The sequence below is a fragment of the Lepus europaeus genome, chromosome 1 (genome assembly GCF_033115175.1).
Source record: "Lepus europaeus isolate LE1 chromosome 1, mLepTim1.pri, whole genome shotgun sequence".
Lineage (NCBI taxonomy): Eukaryota > Metazoa > Chordata > Mammalia > Lagomorpha > Leporidae > Lepus > Lepus europaeus.
The window spans coordinates 134,215,111-134,238,074 of NC_084827.1; the positions used below are offsets into that span (position 1 = coordinate 134,215,111).

General features: G+C 39.9%; 1 protein-coding gene across 3 annotated transcripts in view; it reads left to right on the forward strand.

Annotated features, from left to right (window-relative positions):
- Nucleotides 1–14,234, forward strand: part of NAB1 (NGFI-A binding protein 1) — a 53,291-nt gene extending 39,057 nt beyond the window's left edge. For 2 of the 3 annotated variants that reach the window (XM_062189307.1, XM_062189316.1), the window contains exons 5-8: nt 3,545–3,634; nt 5,225–5,387; nt 8,825–8,941; nt 11,742–14,234. In XM_062189307.1, coding sequence (XP_062045291.1) covers nt 3,545–3,634; nt 5,225–5,387; nt 8,825–8,941; nt 11,742–11,830 — 459 coding nt within the window. In that variant the 3' untranslated portion in view covers nt 11,831–14,234. The remainder of the gene's footprint in view (nt 1–3,544; nt 3,635–5,224; nt 5,388–8,824; nt 8,942–11,741) is intronic. The other variant, XM_062189327.1, reaches the window with a different exon arrangement.
- Nucleotides 14,235–22,964: the final 8,730 nt, after the last annotated feature.

Consider the following 22,964-nt stretch of genomic DNA (forward strand, 5'->3'; position numbering starts at 1 on the left):
TTCTGCAAGTTCCTTCAAAAACAGCATTGAGATATTGGGGATTTTGGCTGGGCACACTCCACTCAGCCTACTGATGAGCTGGTGACTTTCCAGTCTGGGTCCACAGCCAGGATTTTGCCCTCGAACTAAACTTACCTGGCTTTTACTGGAGTCTCATCAGCAGGTGAAACTCAACATGTCCCCAGCTGAATTTATCAACTTTCTGATCCCTCCCTAAGCCTCCAGGTTCCAAGTTCCTTGTATTAGTGAATGTCACCACCAAACTCCAGTTGCCCGAGCTCCAGAATTTGTGTATTTCCTGTTGCATCTGCCATTGTCCAAGAGCTAGGCCACCATTCCCTGCCGTCACCACAGCTCTGTAACCAGTCTCCCTACCACCATCCTGCACACACACACAGACACACACACCTTCCCACTGCACTGCATTCAGATTTGGATACAGATGTAATCAGTGTCCTCCCTAAAACCTTCACTGACCTCTCTCTTTGCATTTAAGATAAACAAAAAAATCTAAAAATCTCGCTTATCCTTCAAGCCTCAGCCTGAGCATCATGCCTCTGGGAAGCCTTGTCTGTCATCGTGCTCTCTGCTATAGCCTGGAGCCCTGTCCGCCTCCCTTTCTGGACTGGTTGTCAGGGCAGAAGGCACTACTGTGATGTTTGCCATTGGCTCGCCCCACTTGGGTACACTGTGTGAACCGGTTAGGTCAGCGTGACTCTGTGATGAAGAAGCATGTGTTTCTGCATTTCCAGGGTTTTTTTTTTTTTTCCCCCACAAAGACAACTTCCCACTAACATGCTCAGTATTCTCTTGCTGGTCTTAGTGTTATGTGTCCGGTTCCTGTGCATTCTCTATAATGTCCATGCTGTGTAAATATCCCTAACAATATGCCCTTTACCTCTTTACCATGGAACAAGTGAGAGCATGCTGCCTGCTTTGCTCTGATTAAATCTGGTGGCTTTTGTGGATAAACTCAGTGAATATCCGTAACAGCCATTTGTTCCGTCATTCCTGTATGTTAAATGCTGTGCCAAGTATTTCTCATGAAATTTTTGCTTCCTTAAAATGATGCCATAAGTTAGCTAGGTACTATTGTTATCTCCGTTTTATAAATAAGGAAACAGACTCTGCCTAGTACCTTAGCAAGTAAGTAGTAGAACTGGGTTTTGAGCTCAGTGCATGTTGTAGCATTAAAGCTGGTTCGTCTTATGAGAAACAGCTATGAAAGAAACTCCTGTTTATTGTTACAAGCCTCATAAATAACTAGGATTTAAGGGATTCAGCACAGGCTTTTAAGCCAGCTTCTGTAGCTGTGAAATGAGGGAAACCTGGGGTTGTTCGTAGGAAAGATTAAATGGGATGAGGTATGTAAAATGCAGAACATAGAAGCTAGTACCAGTGCTGGCATCCCATATGGGTGCTGGTTCCAAGTCCCCAATGCTCCACTTCCAATCCAGCTCTCAGCTAATGTGTCTGGGAAAGCAGAAGAAGATGGCCCAAGTGCTGGGGCCCCTGCACCAATGTGAGAGACCCAGGTGAAGCTCCTGGCTCCAGATGAGCCCAGCTCTGGCTGTTGCCACTTGAATGAACCAGTGGATGGAAGATCCCACTCTCTGTCTCTGACTCTGCTTTTCAAATAATAATTTAAAAAAAGAAAGAAACAATTGAACTAGTACTTTAGAGTTTCCTGAAAAGTGATAGCTGCTTTTACTGATGTTGTTCTAAATCTGCTGCTAATTTATTCACAAGAACTTTAGAACTTGAAGGAGAACTTGCTAAAGAGAAAGTTGGGTTTAGGTTTAAAATTCTTAGAAAAAAAATAGAATGGAAAAGACAAAGTACACTTTTCACTTAGACTGTATGCATTTGGATAGTTCATTCTAGCTCACCTGATTATGTTCTGTGTGTTCTAGAAGCCAATACTGCGATCTAAAAAGGTGCCTCTTTTCAGTGTTTTAACAGTGCTGGTTACATACCCACCAGAAAGCTACATGAGACTATCTGAAGATGTCAAATTTATTTGCACTTGACTTTAATTATATCGTGTCTGAATTTTTAAAATAACAAGCTCATTATAGCTGATGAACTATTTGAATGGATGGGATCTACAGTAGAGAAATACTTTTTTTTTTTAAAAGACCCTGATAGTGAAAAACTTGGGGGCCACAATTTACCCTATCTCAAATAGGGTAAAATATTTGTTATTGAATCTTTTTCTGCTTTATTAGTGTACGAACTTTGGTTTGTAATGATTCATCCTTTGCTACAGTTACATAGCTTATCAAATAAGGGGGTAAATGAATGTTTTGGAGTGAATTTATGAATGACAGTTTTTCTGAGGAGTCTTTTATAGCTCTCACCAGAGTTACTTAAACCATGCTGTTGTGATGATTTGTAGTTATAAGTTTCATGTGGAGAAATAAATAGGCAAAAGGTATTATGTGGATTAGCACAAATATATATAAATATTAATATAAATAAATAATATATAATATATAAATAATATATTAATGTATAATAATAAAAATAATTTGAGTGTTGTCCAGGAATACAGTACCCACAGAAAGGCCCTATTTAATATAAGATTTTAGTATATATGTGTTGCTATATTTATTTATCAGTTACAGCATCCTAAAAGGCATTGTCTCTTTAGCTTTATCTCATTCAGTCCTCACCACAATCCTAATTAGGTAGATTCTCTTATCATTTCTCTTTAAAAAATTTATTTATTTATTTGAAAGTCAGTTACGCAGAGAAAAGGAGAGGCAGAAAGAGAGAGGTCTTCCATCTGCTGGCTCACTCCCGAATTGGCCGCAATGGCCGGAGCTGCGCCGATCTGAAGCCAGGAGCCAGGAGCTTCTTCCAGGTCTCCCATGTGGGTGCAGGGGATCAAGGACTTGGCCCATCCTCCACTGCCCTCCCAGGCCACAGCAGAGAACTGGATCAGAAGTGGTGCAGCCGGGTCACGAATCGGCACCCATGTGGGATGCTGTCTTTTCAGGCAGTGGCTTTACCCACCATACCATAGCACTGGCCCCTATCCTTACTTTTGTTAGAGGATCCTGAGTTCAGAAAAATGTAGCTTCTCATCTGTTGTCATATAACTAGTAAGTGGTAGAATTGGAGCATAAGTATAGTCCCATATCGGAGTACCTGAGTTTGAGTCTCTGTGGGTTCAAGTCCCAGCCCCAGCTCCCAATCCCAGCTTCCAGCTACTGCAGACACGGAGAGGCAGCAGGTGATGGCTCATGTAGTTGGGTTCCTGCCACTCAAGTGGGAGAATTGGATTGAGTTCTCAGCTCTGGTTCGGCCTGCCCAGCAAATGGGAGCTTGCTTTCTCTCTCTGCCTCTAAAACAATTGAAAAAGAAGAAAAGGGAAATAAGGCATTTGTACCGTAAAATACAGGAATGAAATATTGTACATTAAACTATTAACTGATTAGATAGTGGTATTGAGTTGATTTTGTTGCTTTATCTTCTGAGTTTGGGGTAATATGGTATTTTATTTTTACAAACTCTATATAATGTGTTCTTTGACCCACAGGATGGGTTTCCAGATTTTCAGGATTCTGTGCAGACACTCTTCCAGCAGGCTAGAGCTAAGAGTGAAGAACTTGCAGCTCTTAGTTCACAGGTAACAAACTACAGATTCTTATTTCATAGTATCATTTATAAATTAAATTTAAAAATATCTGCTTTAACTTGTTTTAGGTATCTGAGGACTGAATTTATTCTGGTTTTTAAAATATCTGGTCCACAGCCATATCAACAACTTAATCATAACCATTTGGTTGTTTTTAGGTGTATGAACAGAATTTCATAGGGATCTACTTATTTATTCTTTCTAGTTTTATAGAAAATGAGACAGATTCTCAAGAAACCTCAGGTAAAAAAACTTTGATTCATTACAGTCGTGTTGACTGTACTGGTTTTCAATAATTGTTTTCAAAAATTGTACTGGTTTTCAATAAAATGCTAATAATCAACATTGTAATTATTAAATCATTTAAATTCAGACATATTGGAAAAAATTGTTAAGGATGCCACTTCAGGTGCTTTTGATGAGATTGTGTGTGCGCACGGAAACCAACATTTAGAAAAGTCATTTCTGCAGACATCTTTTAGGAAGCACTATAAGATTGATAGTGCTGCTTCTGAGTGATTTGTATTTCGTCACATTTAAGACCACCAAGTTTTGTTTTTTCATGTTAAGAGTATGAAAAATATATTTCTCCTCGAGAATGCATATTGAAATATTGTCATTTAATTAGTATCAAGTTCAGATGAAATGAAGTTATGATCTCTTTTGATCTGGTTTATGTACATTTAGGAAAATGACATCAAAATATTTATCCTATTTAATCTGTGAATTAACATATTTTACTGATTGATTTTTAACACTATCAATCAGGACGTTTTGTAAGCAATTGTATGTAGCAGTTTCTGTTCTTGTACTACTCTCGCATGTGACGTGGCATTAACTTCTTACCTGTGCACATATCTGTGCATTAAATTCTTGGGAAAATATCTCAAATACACTGCTTTGAATGTCACATACAAGTAATTTGGAGCAGTGCATAATAAGGAATATACAAAACTCATGCAGAGATAAATTTATATGTCAGCTAACTAATTGTGTATTTTAAAACATGTCTTTCTATGATTGGTTGGGAAATCCTGCAGCTTCATCCTGTGATGAGGCGAGGTCCTTGTTGGCATTGACGTTTTCCTGCATAATTTGCATTGTTTAATTTTAGTGGGAGAAGTGTTTGTCTTGTTCTTGTAGACAACCATTTTACACCTTTTTTCCCCAAAACACACTGTCATGTCAGAGTCTGTGTAGTGCCAGATCCTAAAATAAAAATGCCAAGATTTCACCCTATTAGAAGCAGTCTATGGCAGATGTTGCTGTTTATCTTAGGTTTCTGTTTTTAAAAAATCCTTTGAAGGACCCAGTACCTTGTAAAACAAAACTAAAGTTATTTTGCTTTAGAATTGAGATAGAATTCCCTTTATAGGATTGAGAAAGGATTCCAGTATTTTATGTTTTAACATGATGATATAGACATTTATGCATATTTATGGGATGTATATACCACATGAAGTGTGAACTAATTTTAATGAATGCTAAATATATTTGCTGGAGTCTGAAATTGGCATCTTTAAGCAATTAGAAAATCTAGAATATTTTAGTGACTGATTTTATTTTTGCTTTACTTACTAGCAGCCTGAAAAGGTGATGGCAAAGCAGATGGAGTTCCTTTGCACCCAGGCTGGCTACGACAGACTGCCGCATGGCGAGAGAAGACTGTCGGCAGGACTCTACAGGCAGAGCTCAGAAGAGCACAGCCCAAATGGCTTGACTTCTGATAACTCAGATGGACAAGGTGTGTCTTTAGGATGGCCCATGTTGGACAGGTGCTGTGGCATGACAGGTTAAGCCACTGCTTGGGATGCCTGCTTCTCATATGAGTGCCTAGGATGGAATTTTGTCGCTCCACTTCCAACCTAGCTTCCTGCTAATGCTTCTTGGAAGTCATAGGATGATGCCTGAAGTGCTTGGTCCCCTACCACCCACATGGAAGACCTGGATGGAGTGGGTACTAGACTTTGACCTGGCCTACCCCCTGTTATTGTGTGTATTTGGGGAGTGAGGCAGCAGATAAGACTTCTCTCTCTCTCCCTTTTAAATAGCTGAAAATAAGCAAACATTACATAAAATAGAATGACCTATATCTTTTGAGCCACCACCATTGTACTGTAAAGAGACACTGAAAAAAATTGCTGATTTTAAATCTTGATATTTTGTAAAGACTATTTTCTAGATTTTCTATCAAAATTAATTTTTTAATTGTCCCCCTTTCTAAGAATGAAGTAATTTATCCTATAAATTTTAATTTCTGAGTGTTTTTACTTTATTATTCCTATATAGATCATTCTTCCTAAAGATATAGATTCTATCAGAGATGTTTCTCCCTTTTTAAAAGATCGAAACTTGATATTTTTTAAGACTTACAACATTTGTTTCTTTAAAAGTGATTGATTGATTGATTGATTGATTGGAGAGGCAGCATTACTGAGAGGGAGGGAGACAGAGAAAACTTTCCTCTGCTCGATCATGCCCCTAGTGGTTGCGACAGCCAGGGCTTGGTCAGATGGAAACCAGGAATCCAGAACTTCATCCGGGTCTCCCACATGGGAATGGGCCCACACACTTGGGCCATCTTCTGCTGCCTTACCAGGTGCATCATCAGGAAGCTGAATCCAAAGTGGAGGAGCCGTGACTTGAACTGGAGTTCATATGTGATTCTGATGTCACAGGCAGCAGCTTAACCTGCTGTACCACAATGCTGCGCTTCCAGCATTTGTGTCTTAAGAGAATATGGTAATTGCTTGTAAAGTCTTATGACTAAGACGAGCGCTGTGGCTCAGTAGTTTAAGCCTCTGTCTATGTTGCTGGCATCACATATGGGTGCTGGTTCATTCCCAGCTGCTCCACTTCCAATCCAGCTCCCTGCTGATGGCTGGGAAAGTAGTGGAAGATAGTCCAGGTGCCTGGGCCCTTGCACCTGCATGGGGGACCCACAGGAAGCTCCTAGCTCCTGGCTTCAGATTGGCTCAACTCCAGCTGTTTCAGCCATTGAGGGGGTGAACCAGTGGATAGAAGACCTCTCTCTCTGTCTCTCCTCTCTGTCTGTAACTCTGCCTCTCAAATAAATAAATCTTTAAAAAAAAAAAAAAAGTCTTATGACAGAGTACAGCTCTTAGGTTTAGAAAGCTATGTGAGTATGTTTGCCATTCTGAATATAATTTGTTTTCATGTCCTCACATGAAGAAAAATCCCATCATTATTATTCACTATTTTAACTTTTTTAATATTTCCTAGGCATTGAATTTATTTGAATTCAACATTGAATATTTGTAGGCATTGAAGTGGCAACAGAAAATAGACAAGTCTTTGCTCACTGAGAGCTTACATTCCAGTGGCAGGAGTTATACAGTATATAAGTACATAAAAATATTGCTTAGTTTCAGATACTAGCGTTTGAAGAAAAATAGTAATTTTGTAGTACATTTAAAATATTATTAATACTTTTTAAAAGACTGATTACTGTTGTCCAAAAAATAAAATTTATTTCTAAGTAAGAGTACTATCTTAAGAAACATTGTGCAGCCATGGAACCAAATATTATAAATGTCACCAAATCAGTGCCGTAGGAGAAAAAAATACTAAAGAAACATTTTAGGTGAGGTCTTCTTTAATTTATCCAGTAGTTCTTATTAAGACTTAATGATTACAGAGCAGAGGCAAATATGAAAGATATGATGACTCTGATTTGTGACACCAAGATAATGAAGTACAGGGGGCAGTTTGCTAATGTGATGGATTTAGGTTATGATAGAATATGATTTAATGTATAAAGCATTTTTTCTGTATTAATTGTTTTTTCATGAATTTTGGTATAGTTTTTATGCTTTTTCATCTCTAATTGGTTTGAACCAATTTCACTGTCTTAATATTTATAGTTCTTTGGTTAATTGCATGACTTCCTGGTAAAATGGTTGTACTAGTGTAAGAATGTCTTAAAAAATAGTTCATTTTCTGAAATGGACATGCTTGTTGGGGTCCTCAGTTTTATTTATGTTTAGCTCTTAAAATATGTCCTGGCAAGGGGCCAGCACTGTGGTGTAGCAGATTAAAGCTCTGCCTGTGGCGCTGACATCCCATATGGGCATCGGTTCATGTCCCAACTGCTCCACTTCTGATCCAGCTCTTAGCTAATGGCCTGGGAAAGCAATAGAAGATGACCCAAATGCTTGGGTCCCTGTACCCACATGGGAGACCTAGAGGAAGCTCCTGGCTCTTGTCTTCAAATGGGCCCAGCTCTAGCTGTTGCAGCCTTTTGGTGGGGGGTGAACCACCAAATATGAGTGGATGGAACACCTCACTTTGCTTCTCCCTCTCTTTGTAATGCTGCCTCTCAAATAAATAAATAAATCTTAAAAAAAAAATGCCCCTGCAAAATTTTATCCTTGGGACTAGGATGAGATAACTTGGCATTTTCCTCCCAAATTATTATTTTAAGTATTTTTCCAACTATTATTTTAGTTCTTGAGTGTCCATTGACTTTCCTCACTCTTTTCCCAAGGAGCGTTCCAGCAACTTGTAAAAACTTACTGTTTTGTTTTTGTAATATTAAACTTTATTTTTATTATTTATTTGAAAGGCAGAAAGAAAGTTCACAAATGCCCACTACAGCCAGGTCTGAGCCAGGCCAAAGCCAGGAGCTGGAAACTCCATGCAGGTCTCCCACATGAGTACTACCTGCTGCCTCCCGCCGTGCATGTTAGCAGGAACCTGCAACCAGAAGCAGAGCTGGGACCCAAAGATATAGGTGCCCCCAGGGGTCCCCTAACCACTATACCAAATGCTTATCCTGAGAATTTATGTTTAAGGAAAACTGGTAATTTTTTTTTAGATTTATTTTATTTATTTGAAAGAGTTACAGAGAGAGGTAGAGAGGTCTTCCATCCGCTGGTTCACTCCCCAGATGGCCACAACGGCCAGAGTTAAGCCGATCTGAAGCCAGGAACCAGGAGCTTCTTCCAGGTCTCCCATGCCGGTACAAGGGCCCAAGGACTTGTGCCATCTTCAGCTGCTTTCCCAGGCCATAACAGAGAGCTGGATCAGAAATGGAGCAGCCGGGGCTAGAACTGGCGCCCATATGGTATGCCAGTGTTTCAAGCCAGGGCTTTATCCTGCTGCGCCACAGCACTGGCCCCACTGTGGTATGTTTTTAATCATTGTTTTTCTTTTCATTAGGAGAGAGACCTTTGAATCTCCGAATGCCTAATTTACAGAACAGACAACCCCATCCTTTTGTGGTGGATGGGGAGCTGAGCAGACTTTACTCCAGTGAGGCAAAGTCCCAGTCATCAGGTGAGAATGTGGTTTATGATCAGAGAATAGCACCTGAAAACAGGCATCTTTAAATTCTGTTCTCCCCTTGACTGCCACACGGGTGAAAAAAACAACAGAGTCATTACTAAGAGTGCTGCTGGTCAGTTCTTCTCCCCTTGCAAATTATAGATTGCCATAGTATCAGGCAATCTTTTTGAGAGTGTAGATACTCTAAAGAATGATAGAAAACACTCATCATGCTTGTGACTATTACGGCTAGCTGCTATGTGTACATTTTTATGTAGCTTTCATACAAAGGTTAATCTGGGTAGGAGACTGGTTTGAGTTTGGCTGTTTTGCCCTTTCCTGGAATAACATAGTGTGGAACTGATGAACTCTGCTTACTCTGCTGTTAGGAAAACCTTGTGGATCAAAATCTAAACTTCATGTAGATGCACTTTGGAGATGATACTCCTATTTCAGAAATAAACTGAACTCTGTAGAAGGGTAATCATTTCTTTATAGATATTTACATATTTTTTAACTCAAGTGATTTAGAAAAAGTAGTAGACACGAGCACCATTTGAAAGAACTGAGTATCATTCAGCCTTTGAATTTAAGTAACTTTAGGAATCAATCAAAATCACTGGATTTTCTTTAGTTGAGGAAACCAAAGCCAGATTAGTGACTCTAGATTTGTATTATAAGTGGGAAAGTAGTTTTACAGCATTAAAGGTTTAACTTTTATATTGTCACTTACGTATTTATAGGCAAAAGGTTATCAAGAGAGTTTATGTCTTCCAATTTCAGTTATACTCCTAATAGTTGATGCCCAGAAGGCCAAAGTACTAAATACTTTGTTCTGTGATGCTGTTGTGCTATTGAATACTTAATTTGAGCCACTTTATTTTTTTAAGAAAGCTTTTATTCAATAAATATAAATTTCATATATACAGCTTTTGGAGTATAGCAGTTCTTCCTCCATACCCACCCTCCCACCCCACTCCCGTCCTACCTCCTATTCCCTCTCCCATCCCATTCTTCATTAAGCTTCATTTTTAATTTTTATATACAGAAGATCAACTCTATACTAAGTAAAGATTTCAACAGTTTTCATCTACACACACAAAGTATAATGTACTGTTTGAAGACAAGTTTTACTGTTAATTCTCATAGTACAAGTCATTAAGGACAGAAGTCCTACATAGGGAGCAAGTGCACAGTGACTCCTGTTGTTGATTTAACAATTGACACACTTATTTATGACATCAGTGATCACCTGAGGCTCTTGTCATGAGCTGCTAAGGCTATAGAAGCCTCTTAAGTCCACAAACTCTGACCTTATTTAGACAAGGCCATAATCAAAGTGGAAGTTCTCTCTTCCCTTCAGAGAAAGGTACCTCCTTCTTTGATGGTCCCTTCTTTCCTCCGGGATCTCACTCACAGAGATCTTTCATTTAGGCCATTTTTTTGCCACAGTGTCTTGGCTTTCCATGCCTGAAATACTGAGCCACTTTAAGAATGTCAGCCATTGAGGAATTAAAATTATCATAAAACAGTCACATCCTGGTGTTGTATTTTTTACAACATGAAAAATTGAACTATTCTTTAAAGTTCTTAAAAGACAAAGTTAAGACACTGCAAATCTATATTCCTTTGAAGACTGCATATAAACATGTATAAAACCAGTTATATCGGTCATTTGTGTCTTACCATGGGGACACACTTTGCATCTCTCTTGCAGTTCAGCTATGGTTTTAAGTAGGACAGAATAAGGGAATATCTTTAAAAAAAAAAAAAAAAACACCTTTTTTTCTTTCTCTCCTGTTTTGTAGTAGAAATAATACCAGTTCAGTATAGACCAGACTTGGGTCCAGGTCTCAGTACCAACATTTGAGTAACCCTTTCTGAGTTACATAATTGCCCTGCCCCTCAGTTACTTCATCTGGGCAATGGAAATAATTTCTACTACATCAAGTAGTTATGAAAATTAAATAAGATAATATATATGAATTGTATGGCTGGCAGGAATTCAGTAAGTGATAACTATTGTTTTTATTACTCTTAGGCAGATCTTAAAATCTCCTTCTGTGTAGAGAGGGTATGTTCGTAAATTTAGCTACTTCATTTTAATAAACTAGTAGTTTGGTTACCTTTCAAGGTGTGGACATGGATCTGTATACTTGTTTGCATATGTGTGTCTAGCTCCCAGTGTCAGCACTCTACATAAAGATAACATTTTATGGTTCTGTAGTGTTTGGATGAGGTTGAGATAACTACACGTATGTAACTCCATTGAATGATTTTGCGTTAAAGAAGCATCATCATTCTTTTATATCTGTTTCTCCTACCTTAGTATGTAATGGTTACAACTTGTAAAATCATTGAACATGTTTTTCTGTCTCATTTCTTTGTTGATAGTAAATATTTTAACCAATAAAACAGCTGCAGATGAGTGATTAGTTTATATCTTTATCATGTTGGGCCAAGTATTTAATAAAACTACGTGTTCTATATGCACAGTGTTTTATGTGCACTCCATGATTGAACTGTTATGTCTCTTTATGTACATACTATCCCTATTTTATAGATGAAGACTCTAAGGTTTAGAAAGGTGTGTAACTTGCCCAGAGATATATACATCCTAGTAATCGGCAGAGTTGGAATTTAAGTCCAGAATCCAAGTTTTTAACCACCACTGTATAAAAAATTTTTATACAGAATTTGCAGAATCATGAGTAGTTGCTGTTACTTCCTGTGGAGTTTGGGAGATTGTTTTATAAAAACGTTGATTTTTGTAGCCCACTGATTTATATACTTTGTTTCCATTTTTATGCAGAGAGCCTTGGGATTTTAAAAGACTATCCTCACTCAGCTTTTACCTTAGAAAAGAAAGTCATCAAAACAGAGCCTGAAGATTCAAGATAGCTGTGATTCTCCCACTGGAAACGGCATCAATTTAAGGAAAATGCTCCATCATAGAAACAAGCCTTAATAACCAATGTTGCCTCATTCAACTCAAACAGATTTCATAGCCAAAGCATAAGGAGTGATACAGTAGTTGTGGAAAACTAAACAACAGCCACAAAAGAGAGAATTGAGTGTCGCAATCTGTAACAGAAATATTGATTCATTCACATTCCTGTGTAAGTTGTTTTATGTGGAAAGGCTTACAAATTAATATTGTAGCCATTCATTATTTAAGAATGTACAATGTATTTGTGTAATTTATAGAAGTAAAATCTAGATGTTGAGACCTTCTTGGTCCAATAGATGTGGATACAGTTTATTTTACTTGAAATCTTGTTGTGTACTTTTTAGTGTATTTAGCATAAATATTATTACACATCAGAGTTTAGAATCTTACAGTCATAAAAAGGAAAGTTTAGGTGATGTAGTTACTGGTAAGGTTGCAATGATTGTGAAAAAATGGAAAGCAAAAATACTCAATTCAAACCAAGGAAAATTTTGTGGATTTACTATTTGATAAAACTGATCTGATTTAATAGGAAATGTGTAGCATTCATTTGATAATGTCATTTTCACTGGTTTAATCAGTGCATATTTGCACAACTCATGGAGACAAGTTAGAAAGATGAGCAATGAAGAAGAAAATATCTCTTAACTAAGTTGACCCAGATTGTTTTATATAATAACTACCTAAGGTGTAACAAAAATAGGAAGCAGTTATCACTCGGACAGAGAACTTAAGCACGTGGAGCTATAAAGCCTGGAAAACAGTGATGTTTCAGAATGTGTTAAACAGATGAAGACCTAGGGTTAACCCTATATGTGATAAATGTGGTGACTGTTAACAAAGGCTGTACTAAATTAAGTACCGTACTGTGTCCAGGAATTCTTGTCCGTATTCAGCAGAGAGGTTAGATGCTTCTCACTAGGGAATATCTTCGCCTCCAGCCATCACAAGTGTGGGCAGTCATGGCACCCACCTTTGCTGACATGTTTCTATGGAGGTTTAGTGGACACACATACTCATTATTTATTTTACAATTTCATTTTTATACACCTTTCAGATTTGTGAATGCAGTTTCTCCTTAAAATTCATTTTAACTTGAAGGTATGTTTTAATTCCCTCTATTTAATTAATGGACTGTGTGCATATGTGGGGGTGTACTTAATGTTAATAATGTACTTGTGTCCTTATGAGAATTGCACATTGGAATCCATAGTGGGAAAAAAAATACAACATCTGCCAATAGACATTTTTTCTGCTGATTTAAGAGAAGACATTTGACAGCTTTACTTTACTTCCTACAGATTACCTAAACCCAGAGATTTCCAAGAAGAGTGTATTTACATGATGTATGTGTTGTTTTGTTTCCAGTTCTGCTTTAGATCATAACTGTGTAAAAAAATTAAGTCATAATCTGTTATACTAAAATTCGTCAGCCAAATTTTAGATGACTTGTCTGCACTGTAGTCTCTGATCACTGTCACATACATAATTGCTTTTTCGTTTTTGATTTGCAGGAGAGCTTTTACAGTAGAAACACCAGTGAACAACTTTTATACTATTAAAAGGCTTTTTCCCTTCCTAAATGTTTTATTGTACCATAGTGTTCTGCCCACTAAAGAAGCTTCTCACGGACCTTGCAACTTTGTTGCTAGCTTGAGGTTGATTATTGTGGTTGTATTGTTCACTGTGTGTAGAAATAGTATGAGTACGATTTAAATAGAATGTTCAGTTTTTAATATTAGCCATAGCACTGGTTAGTATCTCAGTAGTTTCATGAAACGTTTCCTGTATTCTAATCTATTTTGAGAAATTTTGTGGGTTTTTTTTTAATTGTGTCTTACAGTTCAAGTTTGTAGGTTTTAATAAGTAACAATTTTTAAAGATGCAGTTGTCTTCCAACTAATATTTATCCATCTTTTATGGACCCACAAACTGCATCTTTAAATCCATGAATAGGTTTCCTTAAGTATCATACTTTTCTCGTCTTTCATGCTAAGTGATAAGGAAGAAGCACAAGAAGAATTTCAGTAGAATACAGTTTTTATTTTATAAACACTAATGTATTAAACTTGCTATACATTAAAGCAAATAATATATATTTTTATTTGAATTGTATATATGAATTGGATGTTATAACTAGTTGATTTTTTTCATTGTGTTAGAGGTATTTTCACTGAACAAGGTCAATTGGTTACCTCAGTATTACAGCCAATATAGTCCAAGGGACCATTTCTCCCCAGATCTGTGTTATACTTTATTGTGTGAAGTCTGCATTTTTGTGACTCTTAAAGTTGTTGGTGAGGTGGGACGAGTGCACTTGCTTCCTGTGGCAATAAAGATTTTCTGTGCCTCACACATTTATGTTGATAGCACTTTCTGCACAGTACTTTCCACAGTGGGTGACATTCGCCTATTCTGCCTCCCTTATCTTATCGTTTTGGCTGGGCTTGGGTGTTAGGGGCCAGGAGCTTAAGTCTTAAATGGTGACTAATGTTATTGCCAGCTGCCTTCATTTCTAGCGAGTGCTCAGTGACACTGGTCTGCCAGAGAAACAGGTTAATTCATGTTCTCAGGGAAAGTTTTTAAGACATTTTAAAAACACCATTTCTGACCACCTAAATTAATAAATGGAAGGAGGAGCATTAGTATTTAACATTGATAGTAGGTCACATATGTATAAATATGGCTTGACTTCAATACTAAAGGCTAATTATATGAAATTGAGCTAACCTTGTGGTGAACAACCAGCAAAACCTTGCGACAAAGTTTTAGTGTCCAAGTTTTGTAGATTAATCTTCAGCAAAGAGCTACAAACGCTGTGCTAGGTGCCAGGGTAGGGATGAAGGCCACAGAAGAATATGTGATCCCTGCGTGCCCTGCAGGAGCCCAAGGCCCAGTTTAGATGGTTTCTGAAGCCACTCATACAGACTACAAGCGTGTGTTACAGAATTGGGACGAATATGGAGCTGATGTGTAGGTGCATTCTTGTAACATGCAGGTGTTAGTAGTGGGCACTTCACAGGTGGAAGCAAGCATGTGTGGGAAGTAGGATGCAAACGAAATGAGCCAGGGCTATCAGCGTGGTGCCTTTCACTCTGCAGCTGTCCTTTTATTTTTTTAATATGTCCCCTTTGGGGTAGGCATTTAGCATGCTGGTAAGATGCCATGTGAGGGGCTGGCATTGTGGTGCAGGGCTTTGCCTGCTTGCAACACCAGCATCCCATATTGGAGTGCCAGTTTGAGTCCTGGTGACTCCATTTCCCTTCCAGCTTCCTGCTAATGCTCCTGGGAAGGCAGTGGAAGATGGCCTGAGTGCTTGGGCCCCTGCACGCATGTGGGAGACTAGAGTGGAATTGCTCTGCTCTTGATTCCAGCTTCCTCGTAATGTGCACCCTAGAAGGCAGCAGGTGATGGCCACAAGTACTTGGGTCTGTGTCACCCATGTGGGAGACTGGATTGAGTTCTGGACTTCTGGTCTGGCCCAGCCTCCAGCAGGCAAAAGATTCTCTGTCTGACTCTCTTTGTTCTGCTTCTGCCTTTCAAGTAAATAAATAAATAATTTTAAACAAATGCATCCCTGAGAAGCAGTTTGCCTTTTCCTGTGTCCTTGCTTGAGTAAAAGCTTTAGGGTTGGTGATCATCAGGCTACTAGCACCTAGTGGGTCTTCACAGTTAAGAGTAGGCCACTAGTATTTAAGGTTTAATAAATAAAAGTGTGGGGCTGGCGCTGTGGCATAGCAGGTAAGGCCGCCGCCTGCAGTGTTGGCATCCCATATGGGCCCCGGTTCAAGTCCCAGACGCCCCTTTTCCCATCCAGCTCTCTGCTATGGCTTGGGAAAGCAGTGGAAGATGGCGCAAATCCTTGGGCCCCTGCACCTGCGTGGGAGACCCATAGGAGGCTCCAGGCTCCTGGCTTCAGATCAGCAGGGTTCCGGCCATTGTGGCCATCTAGGGAGTGAATCAGTGGATAGAAGGAAGACATTCTCCACCCCACCCCACTCCCGCCCCATAACTCTGCCTTTCAAATAAATAAATCTTAAAAAAAATGCAGGGAACTGCCTAACATGTGCTCCACTCACTTGGCCACTCAGATATTTAAGCATTACTGATACCGTACCCATTTCACTTAATGACTGCACTTGACACTGCATTGAGGCTTCAAAAGAAAACCACCCAAGGTATTAACCTTGGTGTTAACCTAATGAAACCAGGAGGTCTTTAGGGCTTTTTTTTTTTTTTTCATCTTTTTAGAAAATGAATTCAATCAGTAAATAGCTGAAGTTAGAATTGAGCAAACATTTTGTGTTTATAACAGCTTGAAAGATGTGACCAATTATGGTAGTTGATATTTAACTAAAAGTCACCTCCTGGTCCAGCTGTGCATGGGTGGTGGTTCAAGGAATCCAAGCTGATTTGTTATTATCAGTGGGTGTTCTCATAAATGAGCTGCTCAAGTGGACCTCCAGAGTTAACAAAAGAATGATCCAATGTTCTGACATTTGTTTTTATTGGAAATATGAATTCATCTCAAAAACGGCTGTTAACGACTTTCAAAGTAACCCTGTCTGGTGATTTTTGTTTTGCATAGATGTGATCAAAAGCCCAAGTGCTGGTGTTAGGAGTTTTCTTACCTTCTGAGTAAGCAATGGTTAATCTTTTACAATCTTAGGCTTCTGTTTCTACTGACCTATAAAAATGAAAAAACAAAATCACCTTCAAGGTGTTCTTATTTTTTTTTTGCCCGAAAATTAAAATTTCATAATCAGTGTATCAAAGTTACAATTAAAAACTTAATTGTGCATAAAGCTTTTGACTTATAGTTTTAAGCTCCAGAATGCTCCATTTGATTTTTTTTTTTTACTTTACAGTTCCCTTCTATTTAAGTTTTTCATTGTGCCTTCCCAAAGAATCAACTTGTTTCTTAATCTTAGAAAAATGTCATCAGTTGAATGTTGCCATTAAGACAGTGATGCAAAATACAGATTAAATATATAACACTGGCTCAAGATAGTGGTGCCATAAGTATTAAGAAGCACGAAATCAAGAATTTGTTCTCAGGGCCGGTGTTGTACAATGGACTGAGCCGGCACCTGCAATGCTGGCATCCTGTATGCACACTTTTTCAAGTTCTGGCTGCTCCACTTCTGATCCGGCTTCCTGCTAACGCACCTAGGAAAGCAGTGGAAGATGGGCCAAGTACTTGGGCCCCTGCCATCCACGTGAGAGACCCAGGTGAAGTTCCAGGCTCCTGGTTTTCTGTGGCCATTTGAGGAGCAAACCAATGGATAGAAGAGCTCTCTGTCACTGTCTCTCCAACTCTGTCTTTTAAATAAATCTTTAAAAAAAATTCTCATAGTGATAAAGGGCGAGACAGAAAGATCTTCCATCCGATGGATTGCTCCCCAAATGGCTTCTCATGGCTGGGGCTGGGCCAGGCCAAAGTCAGGAGCCCAAGTACTTAGGCCATCATCTGCTGCCTCCCAGGTGCATTGGCAGGAAGCTGGATGGGCAGCTGAGTAGCTGGGATTTAAACCAGGCAAATTTGTGAATTTCCTGTTCAGCCAAACAATCGAGTAAACGGTAAGGCTAGTTTTGCTGTGAGTGCCCGTGGTGGCATAAATTAGATTGTCCTCCAGAATTACACATTCTGAAACCCATGAGTCATCTTTGCGTTACAAGCTTGCACCTCATATATGTAAAGTACCACGTTCAACACCCACACGCAGTCCTAGGCAAGCAAGGCCATTCTCTTACGGTCGTCACACACAGGTCGCTGAGGCTCTGCTGTGTAGGCAGGTATTTAAGTAGTGCATGTGTAGGTGGAATCTTACTAGTAACTGGCTCAGCAGAGGCATTTTTCAATTTTCTGAGACTACCTGCCATCCTCAACTGTGAACTGTTAAACCGAACATCTGTGGTCTAGCACCATGCCCTGTTACGATCCTTCCCAGAAGACAAAGCGATACCTCTGGTAGCATCTTCTCACGCTGTAGGCTGTCCAGTCTCATCATTTTAGTTTTGTTTCTCAAAAAAACAATTATATGCTTTCCACCCATGGGTCCCTAAAAGCGTAATGTAAGATGCTTTCCATCAGCGGTTGAGGTGGGCCAGGTCACCCGTTTCCCTTCGGAATGCAGCCAGTTATTCTGTCCCCAGAACATGCTCATGTATAGCTTGTACGAATTGCTTTTGGGTGCATCAGCTAACAAGTTGGACCACATTTTTCTGTTTTTTACTGATGAGAAGATAACAGCTTGTATATTGAGGTAGATGGGGATATCACAGATAAAACCAGGTACTTAACTTCGGTTCTTAGGTTTTTAAAAGCCAATTTCCACCTTAAAAAAGTTACCTTTGAAGGTGAAATAAATTTCAGATTACCGAGTTCAGAAAATAGTGTTAATGTATTGTAATACACTGTTGAATAGGGAGAAGATAGAAGGATCTAAATTCCCATTTAAGCATGGATTTGACAGTTTATAGGAGAAATGTCACTTTTTTCAGTAGTCTCTTATTAAGACTGAAACTAGTTCAGCCTTATAAAGCAAATGATTTAAAACAGATTTGTAGTCCCGGCTGCTCCACTTCCTATCCAGCTCCCTGCTAATGTGCGTGGGAATGCTGTGGAGGATGGCCCAAGTGCTTGGGCCCCTGCACTCACGTGCGAGACCTAAGAGAAGCTCCTGGCTCCTGCTTCAGATCAGCTCAGCTCCGGCTGTTGCAGCCATTTGGGGAGTGAACCAGAGGATGGAAGACCTCTTCTCTGCCTCTACCCTCTTTCTGAAACTCTGTCTTTCAAATAAATAAAGTAAATCTTTTTAAAAAATTGTATTCTTAAAAAAAAACTAGTATAATAGCACTTATTTATTTATTTGACAGAAGTCTCCCATCTGCTGATTTGCTCCTCAACTACCCACACCAGCCAGGGCTTGGGGCAGGCCTGGAAATTCAGTCTGGGTTGCCCATGTTGATGGCAACAATCCAACCACTTGAGCCACCACTGTGACTTCCCAGTTAGCAGGAAACAAGAATTGGGAGTAGAGCTGGGACTTGAACCCAGGCACTCTGAATACGGGACGTGGGTATCCCAAGTGATGTCTAAACTGCCAAATGTCCACCTCTGGGGCTTTTTTTCTTACTCTAGTCTGAATTGCAGCAGTGCCATATATCAAATCCGCCAGTTCCTAACACTGGGTGAACTGCCGCATTGAATCCTCCGAGACTCCCGGAGGTATTTACTGTCATCCCTGTCATCCAGATGAGAAAACAGATGTCTCAAGAGATTAGGTAACAGTTACTACTCAGTAAGCAGGAACTTGCCAAAGCCTGTGTGCACTGTATCCTGTTAAATGTCCTTGAAACTGAGCAGCCTGCTCCATGCGTGAACATATCCAACATGTAGAAACAAGTGGGCCATAAGGAAAGCCCTCATACTGATAAGTTGCATGTTGGTAAGTTGGTTAATTAGTGCTAGTGTCTAGAGAGTCCAGTGAAGGCCTCCTCCAGGAAGGAGACATGGAACCATGCTGAAGCAGGCAGTACAAAGTTTGCATTATTTGGGAAGCGACTGGAAATGTTTGAAGAAGGGAGTAAGACAGTGCCAGAATGTGTGGAACATACTGAAAAGTAATGCAAATGTAACTGAACATAAGGTGATCCAGGAAGCCCCCAAGGGGCTTGGTTTGGCTGCAACGTGTGGAAGGAGAGAATGACCAGGATGTTGCCACTGTCCGGGCTTTGGATGGTCAAGCTGAGTGCATGTTGAACGGTGAGAATGAAGCCCAAGTACAATGAACATGAAAGATGGGCACTGTTCAGTAATTCACTCAGCAGACTTGCTTTGAAATATCCAAGCACGGTGTTAGGAACTGGGGATGCAAAGATCATATGACATTGCCACTGCCCTTGAAGGATGATTACGGTCTCGTAGAGGAAGTCAGCGATTATTGATGAAGTGGAAAGATTTGATAGATTAAGTGCAAGGCTCATGAGAAGGAACACAACAAGCAACTGGATGAAAATGATCCATGGTTGTGACACGAGGGAAAGGCGAGGAGCACAGTAAAATCATTTTCCTGAGGAGAGCTGAGGAAGGAAATAGAGTTTGCTGTTCAATACTATTTGGTTTCAGACCGCTCAGTTTTGAGGCTGTTGGTGTATGTCAGTAGGGCTGCCCTGCAGGCAGCAAGAACTATCAGACCATGTTCCAAGCTGGAGATGAGGATTTCTGAAGACTTGAAATCATTTTCCTAGACAGTTGTCAGCAAGAAAAATGTTAGTTATAGAGAAACTGATATTCCATAGAGAAACAAAAGAAGTCTCTGCTGAAGGATTGTGATTGTGTTTGTTGTGTATGAAAGGGACAGGGAGGAAGGAAGGATTCAGGGAAGGAATCCGGTTAGCCAACTTTCAAACCATGGTTCATTTAACTTCGTTTGCATCTCCAAACTTCACCCACAAATTATTAATTACAAATGGGGAGAGTTAATTTTTACAACTGTGAACTCTAGTCTGTTCTCCTTTCCTGCAAAGAATGGGAAAATTCTAGAAGTAACACCTTCACTTAAAGTTGCAGAACTAACCCTATCATTGCAGTTGTGACCTAATTGATCCAATTCAAAACCCAGTAGAAGATGGCCCAACTGCTTGGGCTCCTGCACCCACATAGGAGACCTGGAGGAAGCTCCTGCCTCCTGGCTTTGGATTGGTGCGGTTCCCTCCATTGGTGGCCATTTGGAGAGTGAACTGGTGGATGGAAGACCTCTCTCTCTCTCTCTCTCTCTCTCTGCCTCTGCCTCTCTGTAACTCTGCCTGTCAAATAAATAATTAAATCTTTTAAAAAAAGTAAAGCATGAAAAGAAATTTGAGAAGTCACCAGTAACAATTCAATGAATATTTTAAGAAACATTTGAAATATGGTTAAACTTCTAAAATGTGTTTGTTTCTCTCATGCTAGGAGCAGCTTTGAGTTATAATCAGACTATGCTAAAAGCTGTAGATCAGCCCAAACATATTCTTTCTCATCCCACAGAAATGGTGAATTTTGATGATTTCAATTCTATGAAAGTAAACTACTTGCTATGGTCAGCTCTTAGCACCTGATTCCAAAGAGAGAAAGTATATACATGTATATGTTCCTATAAAGGATACGTACCCAACCACACATTCAGGGAAGATAAGACCTGCCCAGACTCAACATCAGAACTGAGAGTAAAAACCTGTAAAATTTACAAATTTTAGTAGCCTGCAATCCAATATTCTTGAGCTATAGTACAGAGTCATTAACTCATAAAGACTTCTGAGTTTAAAAAAAAAAAAAACTAGACTAATTGGACTCATCCTTTGTAGTTCTTAATTATAAATGGCCTTCGAAATTCATTAGCGGGGCAGGTGGTTTGCATAGCAGTTAAACTGCTGCTTGGGATGTCCACATCCCATTTTAGTGTGCCTGGGTTGGGTCCCAGCTCTGCTTCCAATCCAGCTTCCTGCTAATGCACATCCTGGGAGACAACAGGCGATGGCTCAGATACTTGGGCTTTTGACACACACATGGGAGACCTGAACTGAGTTTTGGGCTCATGGCTTCCATTTGGCCCAGTCTTGGCTGTTGTGGGTATTTGAAGAGTGAACCTGTGGTGGAAGATAACTCTCTCTCTCTCTCTCTCTCTCTCTCTCTTGCTGAGTGTGTGTATGTGTGTGTGAGTGTATTTGGTGTTGGGGGATGGGTCTGTCTGTCTCAATCTCTGCCTTTCAAATAAGTGAATAATTTTAAAATAAATAAAATGCACTCTACTCTCAGATCTCTTACAACATGTCTGTTTTGCTTGTTTGATAGCAGAATTCTAATGACTTAGATATCGTCACATGGAAGAATCTAGGAATCTACTGAAAGAGCATAGAATGTTGAAATCAGCTGTCCAGTTCCCAAAATGAACCCAGGTCCAGCGTGAAATGCTTTGTAAAAGGTCTTACACTAACCATGCAGCCAGGGCGAGACCCTGGGTCTCCTCCTTAGTCCCATGCTGGTTCTTTTGCACCACTTTTCCTTTCTGCTGGGTGAGATTTTTACCATTTGACAAGACAAAATAGAAAAATAATAACTCTGACAAAAACATCAATATTTGTACTGATAGTTGTTATAGAAAATTCAGGAAACAGCAATTCGAGCCCTGGCTTATCTACCACTTGACTGCTACCAAATCACTTTGTCTCTCCATGTCTGTAGTTGCACTTCACTTATCCAGAGAAGTTCACATCGGTGGGTCAAAGCTACGTGCTACAGATCAGAGGACTGGGGGCCAGCAAGCCTTCACTTTATAACTGGTTTTATCTTCAGATGATGAGACTGTTGAGGAAGTCATGAAAGCCTTTTGACTCAGTGCTCTTCGTTGGAAGATGTGAAAAATGAGCGATGGCCTCCAAATTCCATGACTGTGCTGGGATCCCGGCACATAAAAGAGGGGAAAGTGGCCCAGCCTTTTGAAAGAAGCAAACACTGCCTGGCATACACCTGAGAATCCATGAGGCTGTTCTTATACATGCTGAAGATATTGCTAGTGTTTAGTGACACAAAACATTTCTGGAGTTTGCAATCTTTCTCTGACCATTCTCACTTTAAAGGGGCTTTTGATGGAGCACACAGGACCCGCTATCATGCAGGAAAAACCATTGGTTAAGTTTCTGGACCCTGTTTTCCAGTCCTTGACTCTGCAATTGCCTTTATGCTTTTGCTTCCACTTCCTCACATGTTAAAGAGGCGTGGGCTCCCACGAGCCGCTCACTGTGGCGTGTGCCCTATTGGTGCTCCCGTGACGTGGCTGGATCCTCTGCTTATGACATTGCTCAGAGCATCAGCTTTCGCATGACTCTCAGGAGCTCACAGCCTCCCTGGACTCCAGGTGTAGAAGCCCCACCCCCGTTGGTCATGAAGCTTTAGTCATCTGGGAAAGCCGACACCGAGCTGTCTGGATCTGTTCTGGACAAGCGTGGCAGTGCATTTGCAGGCCCCGCCTTTATTCATTAAAGTTCAACCCAAATCCCAGGGACGTCAGGAGCTTCCTGGCACAGTCCGAAGCACAAAGAATC